This window comes from Eubalaena glacialis, chromosome 1, assembly GCF_028564815.1.
Source record: "Eubalaena glacialis isolate mEubGla1 chromosome 1, mEubGla1.1.hap2.+ XY, whole genome shotgun sequence".
NCBI classification, from domain to species: domain Eukaryota; kingdom Metazoa; phylum Chordata; class Mammalia; order Artiodactyla; family Balaenidae; genus Eubalaena; species Eubalaena glacialis.
The window spans coordinates 173,471,347-173,489,955 of NC_083716.1; the positions used below are offsets into that span (position 1 = coordinate 173,471,347).

Below are 18,609 nucleotides of genomic sequence, written 5' to 3' on the forward strand. Positions count from 1 at the left end.
ATGATTCTGCCCTGTTTAACTCCTATGATTATAATTCCCCAGCACTTAGAGGAATCCAGCAGATTTTCAATAGTAAGAGCCCTGTAACATGAAGTTTTCACTAAAAAAAAAGTTCAGCTAATATTTTCATCTGAAAATAAATGATTGTCAATGCCAGGCATAGCAAATAACAGTTTGTTATTCCTGTTTGATCTCTTGACTATCCTGACATTGAGGGAACATCCATATTTTCTTAAAGGTTGAGTAAGGAAGGGCTGTTCTAAAAACATCATTCAGTCCACTTGTCTTCCAGCAAATAAGCACAAATAATAAAAAAGGAACCTAAACATCTAAATTTTACCAAAGGGAAGAATAGAACTTGAAAATAAAAAAACTGGTTCTATTTCTAAGTAGTTAATATATTGGTCTCTTACTCATGTGGCATTTTACAGTGAATGGTGCCTAGATTGGAGAATTTACAAATAATCTTTATTTGAAAATTCTTCTTTTAAGTATATGAGTACTAATAATTCCATAAAATGATGTGTATTTGATAATTCTAATTGGTGAATTTGCACTGTAGTTAGAATTAATCATAATTATGACCTTATCTGAAGCTGAAGAGTTTTATATTCTTAATTTGATCCCTTTGGTTTTTATTGGCTCTTTATACATTTTAACTGTTTTCGTCAACATATTTTATGATATTATGATATTTGCCTCTTATGTGATTTTAAGAAAGTCATTGAATTGATGTTATCAAGAAAGATTTTATAAATCAGAATTTCTTGCCTATATCTCAGGCTTATTGTTTAAAGTAAACTTTTGTTTATAAAATATCCCAACATATATTTAGCTTCACTCTACATTAATACATATAAAGATATGAATATAAGAAACTAATACTACGTTCATGGTCATGAAACATGGGAATCAACAGTATCCCAACACTATCTTGAACGTACGATGTTTAATTACATACCACATCTACTAAATGTTTTAAATTGATAAAGATTGACTTAACTTATGGATCATCAAAGAAATTCTCTAGGGAATCCTAGCAAAGTGGGGTACAGAAGACCTAGAGTCCAGCTACTGACTCAGTATGACTTTTGACAAGATGATTAAAGCCACATTTCCTTCTCTAACTAGACACTAGATTGGTTGGTGTTGAGGATTAATGTGTACCCTAGATTTTTTATTTGTAAACCAAATAAAGTTATTCAAGTAATAAATGTGACAGGTAGATCCGGTTCTGTTCCACATCAGGGAGAAGATGGAGAAGGATGAGATATTGCCTTTCCTTAGAGAGGTTCCATTCTTTGCTGGGATTGTAGATCCATGTGCAGAGAGTAGAAACAGGAAAAATATTGTCAAAATGAGTCAGTCTTAGTTTTCCTGACTCCAGAGTTAAAGTACAGTTTATTTCGTAGTTTCATCATAGGTCTGGTTAATTGGAAGCCTGATGTTTAGACAGCACTTCAAATTCTAAGGGTTGTTGGTCATTACCTACACAATTTAGAATCTTGAAGGATTTGTGTTTCTCTGTACTTACATGAGAATATTATATGTATTCCCTTGAATGTAAAAGTAAGTATTAGATAGGAGGTGTTATAAGTAGTTAGTGGTAAAATAAAATAGTGCATGCATTGGTCATTCATTCATTTACCCAATGAACATCTATTAAACACAAACATTGTGATGGGTCCTAGGGATGCAGAGATGGCAAAAGCATGATCTTTGCTTCGAAAGATTGTCTGGTGAGATACATCTTCTAGAAAAGAAGAATACTTTTATGTTGTACTTTTGAAAAAGTAACGATTTGACCTTTAAATATATAAATGTTTGGCTTCAATTAAAAAGATATCTATTAATTCTATGTCAGTACTAAGGCACTGCACTAAATGAAAGGCATTGTAGTTGATGTTACAGAGATCCTCTGGGAACTTTTGAACCAAGATTCCCTGGAATATGTTGTCTGGTGACTTCTCCCAATCACTGTCAAGGACTAGCCTTCATTCTGTTATGAAGAAGTTCATTCATTCATTCATTTTTTAAAAAAAATTTGTTGAGTACCTGACGTGTAATATAGCCAGCACTGATGCAGGCTCTGATGCAGTCATTTGCCAATGTGAAGCGCCCTCAATATGGATTCTCATTTACCCCCAGGTCATCCCCCAATCTGTAATTGCAGTGTTATCCTTTTTCCTAAAAGGAATGTTTTCCATTTGTTATTTTGGGCTGTTTGTAGTTAGATTATATATGACCAAGCTTCACTTATCCTGATTACCTATGTCATGTTTCAATATCCAGTAAATGATAAGATCAGTATTTTCAGGTCCCTAATATGTAACAGCTTTATGTGAATCAGATGGATGGGATTGATAGGATAATTTAGCCATTTCTTAGTCAATTACATGTTTATAAACCCAGCTACACTTATCAAAGAAAGAGTCTAATCAAAAGATGAAGGACAGGAAATTAGAAAAAGTCATATAATATTTCATTTTAAAACAAAATATATTCAAATTTTAACAGTAAAAATATTATAATTGAGTATCTATCTAGTATTGTGATATACTTGGTGAGTAGAAAAAGAAATCAACAAACTTCAGGCACCTTATAATATATAATCCTTGATTTAAGTAGTTTGGTTAGATTTTAAAATAATCCTGAACAAGTTCTAATTGAGGAGACATATATAATATTTATGCTTCTATCATTGGTATTGTTAAATTACATACACAAAAGCATTTTCAGTCTTATCTATAGCTTATATAAATATTTTTACTTTATCAGCACCACTATGCCAAGGAAATATTTTATATAAAGAAAATTATTTTCAGGAAATAAAGGAACCAGCTTCCTCCGGAAATCCATAGAATCCTTAGCCCAAATATAATGTTTCCAGTACTGACTACACCATCTATTTTAGAGTGGGTTCAACATATTTCAATGTGCATTTTATCATATGCTTACCTCTTTCCCTTTATAAAGTAGCTCCTATCAGCTCAGCCATTTCCTAATGTTATGCACTAATGGTAATAACATTGTAACAGGTCTGAGAATGCTGTGGCCCAAACTACTCTGATTCCATGTGGCACTCATACCTGGCCCTGTGTCATTCCTGCAGCATTTTAAGACCAGGTTAAAGACTGGATCCCTTCATTTATACTGATCCCATGAACGACCTGACCTGGCTAAAGTTTGTTGTATTTCAAGATTTAAAACAACTTCTTTCTATTATATTTTTCTTTTGGTGGTATTTGATTTAACCTAAAGGAAAACAAAACAACAACCAAAGATTCATTTCTGCCTTTATTAACTGGAGAGGTAAGAGTGCCAGAGTAACAAGTAGTTTCCAAATGCACAATGAAACACAGGAGTGCATTGGCCAAAGAGAATGCAAAATATCAGCTCTTGCTATAAAGCTAACAATGTGCTGCTCTTTTCAGAATTAGAAAACTATAGAATATATTTAATAACAACAAGTGGTATATGTTTTCATGTCAATGAAAAGTGGGTAAATTTAGATTGTTGCTGTTTATGTGCATTTGATTAACTCTTTTCTGCATTTGACATGAAAATACACTCAGACAGCTTTTGTTGGTTGGGTCACAATTTTAGAATAAAACAAACTAGACCATTTGCAAACTAATTTACAAAAGCAAGATCACAGACCACAATACTACTCTGGCAGCTTACGTAAGCTCTCTGCGTGATTTTATTTCAGAATCTCTCTCTATACAGGAGCTTAATCAAAAATTATTTAAGTTGTTAGCACCATATTTTTAAAGGAAAAAATTTTGTGGTGCTGTATCTAATCTTGTGACTCCCACCTCTACTAAAGCGGACTGGCATTATGTTTAAGATATTCTTAAATTACAGATCAAGGAAACGAATACAGAAGACTTAAGGGCACGCCTTTAAAATTTTTATATTGTAGATTAAAGAAAATATTTTAAAAGCTTTTCTGTGGAATTGATTTTCAGAAGCTAAATGCAACTAGTTCATCTGAAGGCAGCACTGTTGACATAGGAGCTCCCGCTGAGGGAGAACAACCTGAGGTTGAACCTGAAGAATCTCTGGAACCTGAAGCCTGTTTTACGGAAGGTGAGGAAACAATGTGTGTACACTCATTAGACGTCTCTGATCTAGCCATCTATTCTCTCTCTCCCGGGCTCGCTCTAATCGTCCATATCTATCCAACAACTGTTCCTTTACTTGTCTGTTCATTGCTTTTTCTATATCAAAACAAAGATGATTTTTGAAAAGGTAAGATTTATGTAATCAGATATTCTATTTTTGTGAATCCTGTTCAACTTTAAGAAATGCTGTTAACCATCTGGGTTTTTTGGTGGCCTTCTAGAATCTTTGATAGGAGAGAAAGCCAAATGATACATCTCTCTCTTTAGCTTTTAAAAAAAAAGAAAAACATTTTAAATCAAAGAAGTAATTTATTGTTTACTGTTTTGTTAGGTCATAATGGGTATGAATTGATTAATGTACATTTCAAACTGTCCATGAATAACAATTACCTGTATCTGTCAAGATCAAATATTTTTTATTAGCTCTGAATGATACTAGATTGTAGATAATGAAATGCCAAAATATACTGAGTTATATAATACAGGGATCCATGCCATTAGAGTAATACTAAGAGGATTTTGTGAAGAAAACTAAAATTATGTTATTTGAGGTATGCATCAGTTATCTCTTTTTTTTTTTTTAATAATTTTTTTTTAAATTAATTAATTAATTTATTTATTTATCGCTGTGTTGGATCTTCGTTTCTGTGCGAGGGCTTTCTCTAGTTGCGGGAAGTGGGGGCCACTCTTCATCGTGGTGCGCGGGCCTCTTATTATCGCGGCCTCTCTTGTTGCGGAGCACAGACTCCAGATGCGCAGGCTCAGTAATTGTGGCTCACAGGCCTAGTCGCTCCGTGGCATGTGGGATCTTCCCAGACCAGGGCTCGAACCCGTGTCCCCTGCATTGGCAGGCAGATTCTCAACCACTGCGCCACCAGGGAAGCCCATCAGTTATCTCTTGAACAATAATGTTGTGTATCAAACCACCCAAAACTTCTTATCATATAACAAAAAAACGTATATTTTTGCTCACAAGCCCATGGCTGGCTAGGTGGTTTTGCTGATCTTGGTTAGGATTAGTCATACGGCTGAGGTCTTAGATGAGACTGCTGCCTGACTCAGCTCCATCCACACACTGGCCCAGGCTTGTTCTCATAGCGAAAGCAAAGGAGCAGGAGAGGAAGCCTAAATGCCAAGCACTTAATCCTCCACTTACATCAGGTTTGCTTCTGTCCTGCTCACCAAAGCAGAGTCGCCAATCCAGATTCAATGTGGGAATGCGCTACATACAAAGAGGCGTAAAAACTTAGTGCAATATTACGGAGTATGAAATTCCTTATATTTCTTATATAAATCACTATTGTAGGTACAGAACTTTTTCTCTAAAGTCCTAGGAATCACTTCATTCTTAAATCATTTTTTTAGTTAACAGCTATTTAACAATTCATACTATGTCTTAGACCCAAATTCAATAGTAATTGCTTAAACAGTAATTTATTTTAATAATAATGACTGTAGTAATGCTATTTAATTACAACTGATTCTAAAAGTGTTTCATTCATTTTCATTTCATTTAAGAACGTTAAAGCTGTTTTAATTTAGACTTAAGCTAACTTTAAAAATATGTGATTATACAAATGTTAGAAATCAAAATTGATGTCAATAGATTCCAGGCTTTTGCAGATGATTATGTTACATACACCTATTGCTTTTGGACTTCAATGCATTGGAGAAAACAAATATTTATATATTAATTGTCAATTTTTAAATTATTTTAGAGGAAGAGCTATTCAGCATAAGTTATGAGGGAAGCCACTTTTCTTCACTATTTCCTCCAAAATTCTGCACACGTTTCAGTGACATTGATTATGAAAAAAATTATGACTTTACGAAACATTTAAGTGGTATATCACAAAAATAATTTCTGTAGTTTTAGTTATTACTCCTTCCCAGACAATTAGCTTATTTTTAGGGTCACAATATATGCATAATAATATTTATGGTAATATCAACATTTGTCTTTTGTGAAGTTAAAAAAAAGCATTTAAGTATGAAATGTCACCAACATAACATTATAGAAAACAAAAATAATACATAGACACCCACCAACCAACTTTAACAATTTGAATATTTTTGTCATATTTGCTTCAGACTTTTAATTTAAGAATAAAACAGATACAGATTTGGCCCCTTTTGTACCCTTTCAGTATCCCATTCCCTTGCTTTCCTCTCAGAAGTGAATCAGTATCCCAAATTTGGCATTTATCCTTCCCACTAATGTTGGTCTTTTTATGTTAAACAGTGTTTTTTCATCCCATATCCTCTTTAGGGGAAAAAACCCCTTAAATCCAGTTCCATTTAATTCATTACAACAAATATTTTCAGGGCATGTAATTTTTCTTAATCCCTTGGGAGTCAGAAATGTGAAAAAGATCTTACCTCAAAGAAACAAGAAATACAATGCTATTTCTTTCTTTCTTGAGAAACTAATAACATTTAAGAGGACTTCATTAAATTTTCATGAAACAAAGGATATGATCTGGCTGACATTATAAAGTAGCATCTGTTAAATATTTATGCATTAAAATATTAAGCTCCTTCAAAATGAGGTTTCCATTTTTCTATTCATTGAACAAGAGCTCTCTGTCATGGTTAAAACTCTATGTCATGACTCCTCTCTCACACCCCAGCGCCCCCATATACTGTGTGCTGCCTGGTACTGTCAACTCAGCAGTATCTTTTGATTCCTGACCACTATCACTAGCATTACCCTTGCTTTCACTTTCTTTAATGTTAAGTTGATTGAATCTCGTAGACTCTGGACTCCTTTTCCATCTTCTCTCTTCTAGTCATCCAATGCCTTGTGCAGGTAAAGATCATTCTAAATCAGTATTCTTATCAGGTAAATCTCCATAACTCCCAAATAAATCCTTCAATGTTTTCCCCATTAGATAGCACATAAAATCTAAGTTCTCTAACTGAATCATTCGGGTCCTTTTGAGATTAGCTTTAGAGTGTGTTTTCTAGTCTTGACTCCCAATTCTCAGCTTCATACAATTTCTAGACTTTTCCGTCACCAAGGTTTATTAATATCACTTTTTCTGCATTCCTTTACCGCTCCATATACTAGACCTGATTCTTACACATCCTTCAAAGTCTAGCCCCAAATCCACTTTTTCTGTAAAGCTCAGTATAAGAAAAATTTTTTTAACATCTTTATTGGAGTATAATTGTTTTACAATGGTGTGTTAGTTTCTGCTGTATAACAAAGTGAATCAGCTATACGTATACATATATCCCCATATCTCCTCCCTCTTGCGTCTCCCTCCCAACCTCCCTATCCCACCCCTCTAGGTGGACACAAAGCACCAAGCTGATCTCCCTGCGCTATGCATCTGCTCCCCACTAGCTGTCTGTTTTACATTTGGTAGTGTATATATGTGCTTGCCACTCTCTCACTTCATCCCAGCTTACCCTTCCCCCTCCCCGTGTCCTCAAGTCCATTCTCTACATATGCGTCTTTATTCCTGTCCTGCTCCTAAGTTCTTCAGTACCTTTTTTTTTTTTTTTTTTTTTAGATTCTATATATATGTGTTACAGTACAGTATTTGTTTTTCTCTTTCTGAGTTACTTCACTGTGTATGACAGATTCTAGGTCCATCCACCTCACTACAAATAACTCCATTTCGTTTCTTTTTATGGCTGAGTAATATTCCATTGTATATATGGGCCACATCTTCTTTATCCATTCATCTGTCAGAGGACACTTAGGTTGCTTCCATGTCCTGGCTATTGTAAATAGAGCTGCAATGAACATTGTGGTACATGACTCTTTTTGAATTATGGTTTTCTCAGGGTATATGCCCAGTAGTGGGATTGCTGGGTCATATGGTAGTTCTATTTTTAGTTCTTTAAGGACCCTCCATACTGTTCTCCATAGTGGCTGTATCAATTTACATTCCTACCAACAGTGCAGGAGGGTTCCCTTTTCTCCATACCCTCTCCATAATTTATTGTTTGTAGATTTTTTGATGATGGTCATTCTGACCAGTGTGAGGTGATACCTTACTGAAGTTTTGATTTGCATTTCTCTAATGATTAGTGATGTTGAGCATCCTTTCATGTGTCTGTTGACAATCTGTAAATCTTCTTTGGAGAAATGTCTGTTTAGGTCTTCTGCCCATCTTTGTATTGGATTGTTTGTTTTTTTGATATTGAGCTGCATGAGGTGCTTGTAAATTTTGGAGATTAATCCTTTGTCAGTTGCTTCATTTGCAAATATTTTCTCCCATTCTGAGGGTTGTCTTTTTGTCTTGTTTATGGTTTCCTTTGCTGTGCAAAAGCTTTTAAGTTTCATTAGGTCCCATTTGTTTATTTTTGTTTTTATTTCCATTTCTCTAGGAGGTAGGTCAAAAAGGATCTTGCTGTGATTTATGTCATAGAGTGTTCTGCCTATGTTTTCCTCTAAGAGTTTTATAGTGTCTGGCCTTACATTTAGGTCTTTAATCTATTTTGAGTTTATTTTTGCGCATGGTGTTAAGGAGTGTTTTAATTCCATTCTTTGACATGTAGCTGTCCACTTTTCCCAGCACCACTTATTGAAGAGGCTGTCTTTTCTCCATTGTATATTCTTGCCTCCTTTATCAAAGATAAGGTGACCATATGTGCGTGGGTTTATCTCTGAGCTTTCTATCCTGTTCCATTGATCTATATTTCTGTTTTTGTGCCAGTACCATACTGTCTTGATTATTGTAGCTTTGTAGTATAGTTTGAAGTCAGGGAGGCTGATTCCTCCAGCTCTGTTTTTCTTTCATAAGATTGCTTTTGCTATTTGGGGTCTTTTGTTTTTCCATACAAATTGTGAAACTTTTTGTTCTAGTTCTGGCAAAAATGCCATTGGTAGTTTGATAGGGATTGCATTGAATCTGTAGATTGCTTTGGGTAGTATAGTCATTTTCACAATGTTGATTCTTCCAATCCAAGAACATGGTATTTCTCTCCATCTGTTTGTATCATCTTTAATTTCTTTCATCAGTGTCTTATAGTTTCCTGCATACAGTTCTTTTGTCTCCTTAGGTAGGTTTATTCCTAGGTATTTTATTCTTTTTGTTGTGTGGTAAATGGGAGTGTTTCCATAATTTCTCGTTCAGATTTTTCATCATTAGTGTATAGGAATGCAAGAGATTTCTGTGCATTAATTTTGTATCCTGCTACTTTACCAAATTCATTGATTAGCTCTAGTAGTTTTCTGGTAGCATGTTTAGGATTCTCTATGTATAGGATCATGTCATCTGCAAACAGTGACAGTTTTACTTCTTCTTTTCTGCTTTGGATTCCTTTTATTTCTTTTTCATCTCTGATTGCTGTTTGAAAACTTCCAAAACTATGTTGAATAACAGTGGTGAGAGTGGGCAACCTTGTCTTATTCCTGATCTTAGTGGAAATGGTTTCAGTTTTTCACCATTGAGAACGATGTTGGCTGTGGGTTTGTCATATATGGCCTTTATTATGTTGTGGTTAGTTCCCTCTATGCCTACTTTCTGGAGGGTTTTTATCATAAATGGGTGTTGAATTTTGTCAAAAGCTTTTTCTGCATCTATTGAGATGATCATATGGTTTTTCTCCTTCAATTCGTTAATATGGTTTATCACATTGATTGATTTGTGTATATTGAAGAATCCTTGCATTCCGGGGATAAACCCCACTTGATCATGGTGTATGATCCTTTTAATGTGCTGTTGGAGTCTGTTTGCTAGTATTTTGTTGAGGATTTTTGCATCTATATTCACCAGTGATATTGGCCTGTAGTTTTCTTTCTTTGTGACATCTTTGTCTGGTTTTGGTATCAGGGTGATGGTGGCCTTGTAGAATGTGTTTGGGAGTGTTCCTCCCTCTGCTATATTTTGGAAGAGTTTGAGAAGGATAGGTGTTAGCTCTTCTCTTAATGTTTGATAGAATTCACCTGTGAATCCATCTGGTCCTGGGTTTTTGTTTGCTGGAAGATTTTTAATCACAGTTTCAATTTCAGTGCTTGTGATTTGTCTGTTTATATTTTCTGCTTCTTCCTGGTTCAGTCTCAGAATGTTATGCTTTTCTAAGAATTTGTCCATTTCTTCCAGGTTGTCCATTTTATTGGCATATAGTTGCTTGTAGTAATCTCTCATGATCCTTTGTATTTCTGCAGTGTCAGTTGTTACTTCTTCTTTTTCATTTCTAATTCTATTGAGTCTTCTCCCTTTTATTCTTGATGATTCTGGCTAATGGTTTATCGATTTTGTTTATCTTCTCAAAGAACCATCCTTGAGTTTTATTGATCTTTGCTATCGTTTCCTTCATTTCTTTTTCATTTATTTCTGATCTGATCTTTATGATTTCTTTCCTTTGCTAACTTTGGGGTTTTTTTGTTCTTCTTTCTCTAATTGCTTTAGGTGTAAGGTTAGGTTGTTTATTTGAGAGTTTTCTTGTTTCTTGAGGTAAGATCGTATTGCTGTAAACTTTCCTCTTAGAACTTCTTTTGCTGCATCCCATAGGTTTTGGGTCGTCGTGTTTTCATTGTGATTTGTTTCTAGGTATTTTTTAATTTCCTCCTTGATTTCTTCAGTGATCTCTTGGTTATTTAGTAACATATTGTTTAGCCTCCATGTGTTTGTATTTTTTACAGATTTTTTCCGGTGACTGATATCTCGTCTCAAAGTGTTGTGGTTGGAAAAGATACTTGATAAGATTTCAATTTTCTTAAATTTACCAAGGCTTGATTTGTGACCCAAGATATGATCTATCCTGGAGAATGTTCCATGAGCACTTGAGAAGAAAGTGTATTCTGTTGATTTTTGATGGAATGTCCTACAAATATCAATTAAGTCCATCTTGTTTAATATATCATTTAAAGCTTGTGTTTCCGTATTTATTTTCATTTTTCATGATCTGTCCATTGGTGAAAGAGGGGTGTTAAAGTCCCTTACTATAATTGTGTTTCTGTCAATTTCCCCTTTTATGGCTGTTAGCATTTGCCTTATGTATTGAGGTGCTCCTATGTTGGGTGCATAAATATTTACAATTTTTGTATCTTCTTCTTGGATTGATCCCTTGATCATTATGTAGTGTCCTTTTTTGTCTCTTGTAATTGTCTTTATTTTAAAGTCTATTTTGTCTTATATGAGAATTGCTACTCCAGCTTTCTTTTGATTTCCATTTGCATCGAATATCTTTTTCCATCCCCTCACTTTCAGTCTGTATGTGTCCCTAGGTCTGAAGTGGGTCTCTTGTAGACAGCAGATATACAGGTTTTGTTTTTGTATCCATTCAGCCAGTCTTTGTCTTTTGGTTGGAGCATTTAATCCATTTACATTTAAGGTAATTATCGATATGTATGTTCCTATTCCCATTTTCTTAATTGTTTTGGGTTTGTTATTGTAGGTCTTTTGCTTCTCTTGTGTTTCCTGCCTAGAGAAGTTTCTTTAGCATTTGTTGTAAAGCTGGTTTGGTGGTGCTGAATTCTCTTAGCTTTTGCTTGTCTCTAACGGTTTTAATTTCTCCGTCGAATCTGAATGATATCCTTGCTGGGTAGAGTAATCTTGGTTGTATTGTAGGTTTTTCCCTTTCATCACTTTCAATATTTCCTGCCACTCCCTTCTGGCTTGCAGAGTTTCTGCTGAAAGATCAGCTGTTAACCTTATGGGGATTCCCTTGTAAAAAATATGGAACGCTTCATGAATTTGCCTGTCATCCTTGTGCAGGGGCCATGCTAATCTTCTCTGTATCATTCCAGTGTTTTATATGTACTGCCAAAGTGAGCGCAGTATTAGAAATTAATCTGCTGGTAAACTCTCACAATACCTATTTTGCTTTCTACAACTGTAATATCTGTGGGCAAATGTCCCCTACTCAAAATACACACTCTTTTTAGAACAAGGCTGTGTTTTACACATTCTAGTTTTATAATTTGTCCAATATAATTCCTTGAATAAACAGTTATTCAATAAATATTTGTTGACAAGCCTTTGATATAGTAGACTGCAAAGGTGTCTATTACATTATTGCTGATAATAGCTAGAGTTAAAGAAATATAAATATTCAATAATAGGTGGTGTGATGAATTGGGAGACTGGGATTGACATATATACACTAATATGTACAAAATGGATAACTAATAAGAACCTGCTGTATAAAAAAATAAATTAAATAAAATACAAAAAAGATATTCAATAATAGTGGAATCTTTATATAAATTTTGGTTATGTCTGGTAATCTTATTTAGAGAAGCATGTGAAACCTTTCAAAATTCTATTTACTTGTAACAAAAAGGGAAATGTTTATATTATACCATTAAGTTAACTAATTAGAAATCAAATATATATAAGGTCTGTATATGAGTGGAATCATACTCATAGGATAAGGATAGGATGGAAATATCAACTTTTGGTGATTTTACTTCTTTCTGTTGTTCTATAATATGTTTTTATAATACAATATAGTTCATTATAATAGTCCCATAAACACTAAAAAATAGTTGTTGAATGAATGAGTAAAAAAAGTATAGATGATTTCTATTTCTACAAGTGAAAGCCATATTAAAAAATAAAGTTATTTACAATATATCAGGTAATAATGTAGATGAATCTCACACCAACACAAATACACATAATCAAAGAGTAATTTTTTTCTTCATTTACTTTGACATATTTTAGACTGTGTGCGGAAGTTTAAGTGTTGTCAGATAAGCATAGAAGAAGGCAAAGGGAAACTCTGGTGGAACTTGAGAAAAACTTGCTATAAGATAGTGGAGCATAACTGGTTCGAAACCTTCATTGTCTTCATGATTCTACTCAGCAGTGGGGCACTGGTAGGTGAAATATGATTTGCTCTTTTACTTTTACCTGAAATCCTTCACCTTTCCCCTTAATGAACCTCCTCTTACATGTTTTTACAAAAAGGTGTTTGTGAATATGAGAGACATTGTATGATATTTTTAGCACACTACTTAAATAGCAATTTTCATTGTTCTGGAATAGGCCTCAGATTGAATCAAATTTAGATCAGTATGATTTTTTGTGAATATTTAAGGAAGGCTCTTTCTTTTAGTCATCAGAACCAGTTCCTGTTAAGAATGAGTATGTAGACATGATATGGGATTATCAGCAAACTGTTTAACATAAGCTCCATTGCTGCATAAAACCCACCTGTCTTGTTCATGCTGATTCACTAGTGCCAATCACACTGAATGGCAAATAGTAAACTAACTTAATTACCAATGAGTAGCAAAGTGAAAGCATTACAATCTTATTTTATATCTGATTTCATTCCACAGAATGGTCAATTTGGTCAAAATATTGATTAACATAATGAAAACAGTGTGTCCCGTTTTCCATTGGGTAATGTAAATGTGGTTACATTTCTTTTATTTGTTTATTTTTCTATTAGTTGCTAGTGTTTGGTGAGTTGATTTCAGTAGGAGGATCATGGCATTATATCTGGAGGCCTCAAAGCCCACCTCTGATTTGATTAAGGATCCTGCAGCCTGTCATGTACTTGGAGCAAAGAGGGTCAGCTCTGTGTTTTAATGCCAAGTAGAGAGGGAACTGTGACATCTTGTCGGTGACTAGTGCCCTTGCTGTAGCAGCTCACGGTTATCAATTACACCCAGTCAGAGCTCACCAAAGTGCACCAACATGCACAAAGGCTGGCTTCTGAGGGGCTTCTAGCTTCAGCTATAGATAGAGCTGAAAAGTATTTAGGCCCTTGTATTGAGCCCCACTTACAAGCCCAGATCCCCCTTTTCTCCAAAAAAAAAAAAAATTCTCCTTTCTCCTTGATCCAGACCACCAGGTTACCCTGATAGTTTTTCTTGTAAGAGGGCTGAATTAGATAAATGCTCTTTTCGTTCCAGAAGGCCTAGGGACTCCTGCAAATGAATTCCCCCTCCCTTTCCAAAGAGCTCTGCAAAATAGTGGCAAAGGGAGGTTCTAGATATACACCACACACATGCCCAGATTGAGCAAGAGAGATAGAGGAGAAAGCTAGAGATCATAATCCATTCCCCTTTCCCAGGCTAAGGGGGCTCCTTGCCTTACATTTGCATTACTGAAGGGCTACAGTCCACAACTCTGCACTGAACAAAGCAGATCTGCGTGCAGATGATTTTCTGCCTCCTGCTGTAGAGAGAAGCAGCTGGCAGTCTCAAAAATTTTAAGCTCTTTTGGGGTACCCTGATAACAAAATTTAAAAATTATTTGAATTAATTGGTTGATAAATGCTCAGTCAACAGTCATTTGCATATAGATAACTATAAAGCAAAGTGCAGCTCTGGGAAGCACAAAGTGTTCCACCCTTAAGCACCTGAGAAGAGGCTTGCAGCATGTTTTTCTCTAATAAAATACCAATTAGAGACAGTTTATGAAAATGAAATTCAGTGAAGCTTTTTCACTTACAGGCCTTTGAAGATATATATATTGAACAGCGAAAAACCATTAAGACCATGTTAGAATATGCTGACAAAGTTTTCACTTATATATTCATCCTGGAAATGCTTCTCAAGTGGGTTGCATATGGCTTTCAAATGTATTTTACCAATGCCTGGTGTTGGCTAGATTTCCTGATTGTCGATGTAAGTATTCTGCACATTCTTGTTTCATTCTGTTGGCATGTGAATGATATGTGCTAGCAATGGTGCCTGGCACATAAAAGGCACTCAGTAAGTACTGCATGGCCCCAAATATAAATGATGGTTCCCATCTTCCCAATAAGAAAATGCCCCAAAACAATTTTTTTTGCTGGTTTAAATGTATATACTTTCAGAGATGAAACAGTCAAATGGAACTTATTGTATGTATTGATTTAGTTTAAATTAATATTTAAGATTCCAAGTTATACAAAATAATATATTAACATAGAAGTTTTGCTTTTATCACTCTCACATTTCATACAATAACTGTATTTAAATTCTTCAAGGGCATCTTTGATGTTACTATATTCATCATCACCAGAGCCTGTTGCAAAGTGTTTGTCCCACAGGTGTATTACTAATTACAAAAAAATTTGAAAGTCCAAATAGCAAGAGACACTTCTTGATTTGTATGATGGTAGAAACAGATTGGCTATGGACCAATTATTTAAAAGTTTTGTGAAACCACGATGGTGTTGAAAATAAAGATGCAGTATCAGAATATGAAGCTTTAAAAATACGAATATGAGGTTATTCCCTGATTTTTGAGGGAAAATTTTGAGGAAGATCTCACCTTTTTTAATGCATATAATATCTTAACTAAAAAAAATTTTTTTAATCACTTTTCATTTAGTTTTGGAGATTTACTTCTTAAACCCCTTTTAAATTAATAGTCCATTTTGAAAGACTAGAAAGGAACTTAAAGGCCTTTTGCCTAGAAAAGACTAGGCTAGCCAGTGAGAATAGGGGACAGGAAACCTGGGGGGAGGGGACGGGGTGATGCTCAGAGCTAACGGAGGAGGAGGACTCTGGAATTTTCAGGAAAGCACAATGTGTTAAGTAGTGTACTTTAAAGATAATATTCTGTTGATTATAATAATTCCTTGGCAATTAAAGATGTATTTTGAAATATAAAATTTACATATGATGCTAACAAAGAAAAAAATGGACCCTTTCATGGAGAAAATTATTTTTTACAACTTCAGGTGAAAAATATATCAACTTTTAATTTAGTAGGAGTTTTCTAATCACCAAACAGAGGAAAAAATTTGTAAGAGACAAAGAGAATTCTTTGAATTTAAGAGACAAAAATATCTTTTTTCCCTTGAATCTTCCTAAAGCAAATCTATTCTTAAATAACATATAGAGCTACATGCAGAATTATATCAAAAGTTTACTGGCAATGAAATAAGACAATAACTAATACTTAAAACCACATATGTGTGGACATTACAAACAAAGGAAAAATATACCAAGACAATACCAGTTATTTTATTTGTATAATGAGATTATGGATGATACTTTTCTTTATTTTCTGTATGTGGTTATGATTTTTAATAAAAATATCTGGCATTTAATATATCTATGTGATAATAAAGGCATTAAGTCAACACTACCTAAATATAAAGAAATTCTTAAGAGAAATCTAGTTGAAGTCTATAAGCTGCTACTCATATTACCTAGCATATCCTGATATTTACCTTCTTAGATTTAAGAAAACTATTATGATAATGTATTAAACTAATCGATACTTTGCTTTATGTCAAATATATTTATTGAGCATCTATTTTGTTATGGAAGAGACAAATATGAATGCCATTTTTCTGGGCCTATGGGAGCTTACAGACAACTAGTGAGGACAGATAGTATACAATGAGAAGATGACATCTATATTAAAAGTGCCATCTGCTTCACTGAGGAAGGGGCAAAGGCTTCATGAGGGCAGTGCAGTGTGAGCTGGCTTTTGAGGGATGACATGTCAGCAGGTACAGATGAGGGGAAGGACACCAAAGCCTTAAAGACACTGATGCATGCCAAGCAGGGCTTGTTCACAAAACAAGTGAGGGAAAGCGTTCTGTAATTGGATGATAAGGTAAGAAAGATAAGTTGGAGAAGACGTTGAAGGACCTGAGATGCCATACAAAGAGATTTAGATTTATGATTTAGTAATGAAGCCGCTAAAGAATTGTCTATGGAAAGTGACAAGAAAAGCTCACTCTTTCAGGGAGAGAAATTTGGTGGAGGTGTCAGTGATGGAATAGAAGGAGATTACTATTTACAGGCCAAAGACCAATAAAGATCAAAAAGAGAAGAGGGTCTACAGGTATCTCCTTTTCATATTCAGCTACACAAGACATATAAAATTGAATATTTTACTACTTCTTTAGCCAATAAATACTGCCCCGGTTCAGAATTTTTTTTCTTATGTCTAATTTTTATCTTTCCTCCTTTAATTTATGCCTATCTCTTTTTCATTTTGTCTTTAGAGAAGGTAAAGTACTATAGGTCCTCTTGTTTTATATGTAGAAGATCTTCACAACAAATGATAATTCAGTAACTATTTTTCAGTTATCTGTGAAGAGGAGACTTACAAAGCCTAAAAGTTTAGATTTTAGGAAAAATATAAAAACCACTTCAGAAATTTTTATAGATTATTTTTTTCTAAATTTAAAGGTTTTTCTATCTCAGATGACATGTGCAAAATTAGTTCGAATAAGTCAAGTTTTGTTGTAAAAATTTTCTCTGTGCTTTGCTTATTTTTCTTAAAAAATGTATTTTTTAAATATACACTAACACCATATTCTTAAAACCTATATTACACATCTGTTTTCATTTTTCTACTTTTGAAATTTAGGTGCACTTTAGGAGAAAATATCTTTTTTTAGTTTATATAGCTTTAATGAGTTTTCTATGTATTTTCAAAGGAAATCAGACACTTCTGTGCCACCTATGGCAGTTATTCTTTTCCTTTTTAGCTGAGATTTTAGAACTTCTATCAACTACATTAGTCATCTGTGTAAATGACTAAAGAAAACATTGTTCTGACAATTTCTAATTAGTTATACTAAAATCTCAACTTTTTTTTTACTTAATTATTTTAATTTTCCCTAATTAATGATCTTATGCCCTCACACTGACATTTACAGGAAGACTAAGCCACTGTTTAGAAACCTAGATCTTTCTGAATGTGTTTATATTCAGAGTCAATAGTGGTTTGCGTAGTTTACTTGCGTACTTGTACTAAGTTTTAATTTCTCTTTCAGGTCTGCTCAGTAATATGAGGAATGATAAAGTTTTACAGATCTATAGATGAAAATTTCATTTCGGTGTCATTCTTTTTCTTGCTTTACATTTAATTTTTTAAAATTTTCTTGTCAAGAATCTTGAAAAAAAACACAAATAGCTTCTTCTTTTTCATAAGTTTATAGCAGTGGTTTTCAAAGTGTGGCTCACAGGCCAGTATCATTAGCCTCACCTGGGAACTCTAAGAAATGCAAATTCTCAGGCCCCACCTCAAACCTTGGCCAGCGATTTGTGTTTACAGCAAGCTCTCCAGGTGATTCTGATACTAAAGTTTGAGAACTACTGGTTTATTACATAGAGCAAGGTTGAATTGTGTAAGCATTTTTGTTTGTAAATGAGAAAACTGTGTTGCTTTTTCTGTATAGGTCTCATTGGTTAGCTTAACTGCAAATGCTTTGGGTTACTCAGAACTTGGTGCCATCAAATCCCTCAGAACACTAAGAGCTCTGAGGCCATTGAGAGCCTTATCCCGGTTTGAAGGAATGAGGGTAAGACCAAATGCTTTAGAATTTGTTGGAATTAGAATTGAGAACAAACTGCTGCTTTGAACCTTAGACATGACAAATCCATGCTGAATTTGTGTCTTCTACATTCAGACTCACATAACCAATCAATCAGTAATATTTGTCAGACATCCATAAACTTGACATTGTTGGAGGCACTCACAGAACATAATGCCTGAATGGTTGCTTCTAATTAGAAACAATTAGATTGCTTCTAACTAGATTTTTTCACTCTGTGGGAAATTTCTAGCATGTTGTGTAGGCTTCTGATGTGAGTCAAGATTAGTTATGTTCC

The 18,609-nt window shown here is 34.3% G+C and overlaps 1 protein-coding gene and 1 non-coding gene across 13 annotated transcripts in view; one reads left to right on the forward strand and one right to left on the reverse strand.

Moving 5' to 3' along the window:
* LOC133098249 (sodium channel protein type 2 subunit alpha) overlaps positions 1-18,609 on the forward strand; it is an 89,079-nt gene that overhangs the window by 56,677 nt on the left and 13,793 nt on the right. For 10 of the 12 annotated variants that reach the window (XM_061201026.1, XM_061201080.1, XM_061201034.1 and 7 more), the window contains 4 exons: positions 3,972-4,092; positions 12,755-12,909; positions 14,497-14,670; positions 18,177-18,299. In XM_061201026.1, the coding sequence (XP_061057009.1) occupies positions 3,972-4,092; positions 12,755-12,909; positions 14,497-14,670; positions 18,177-18,299 (573 nt within the window). The remainder of the gene's footprint in view (positions 1-3,971; positions 4,093-12,754; positions 12,910-14,496; positions 14,671-18,176; positions 18,300-18,609) is intronic. The other 2 variants (XM_061201066.1, XM_061201058.1) reach the window with 1 other exon arrangement.
* On the reverse strand, positions 11,759-11,864 carry LOC133078960 (U6 spliceosomal RNA). The gene has a single exon (XR_009697983.1). It is a non-coding gene; the product is annotated as a U6 spliceosomal RNA (small nuclear RNA).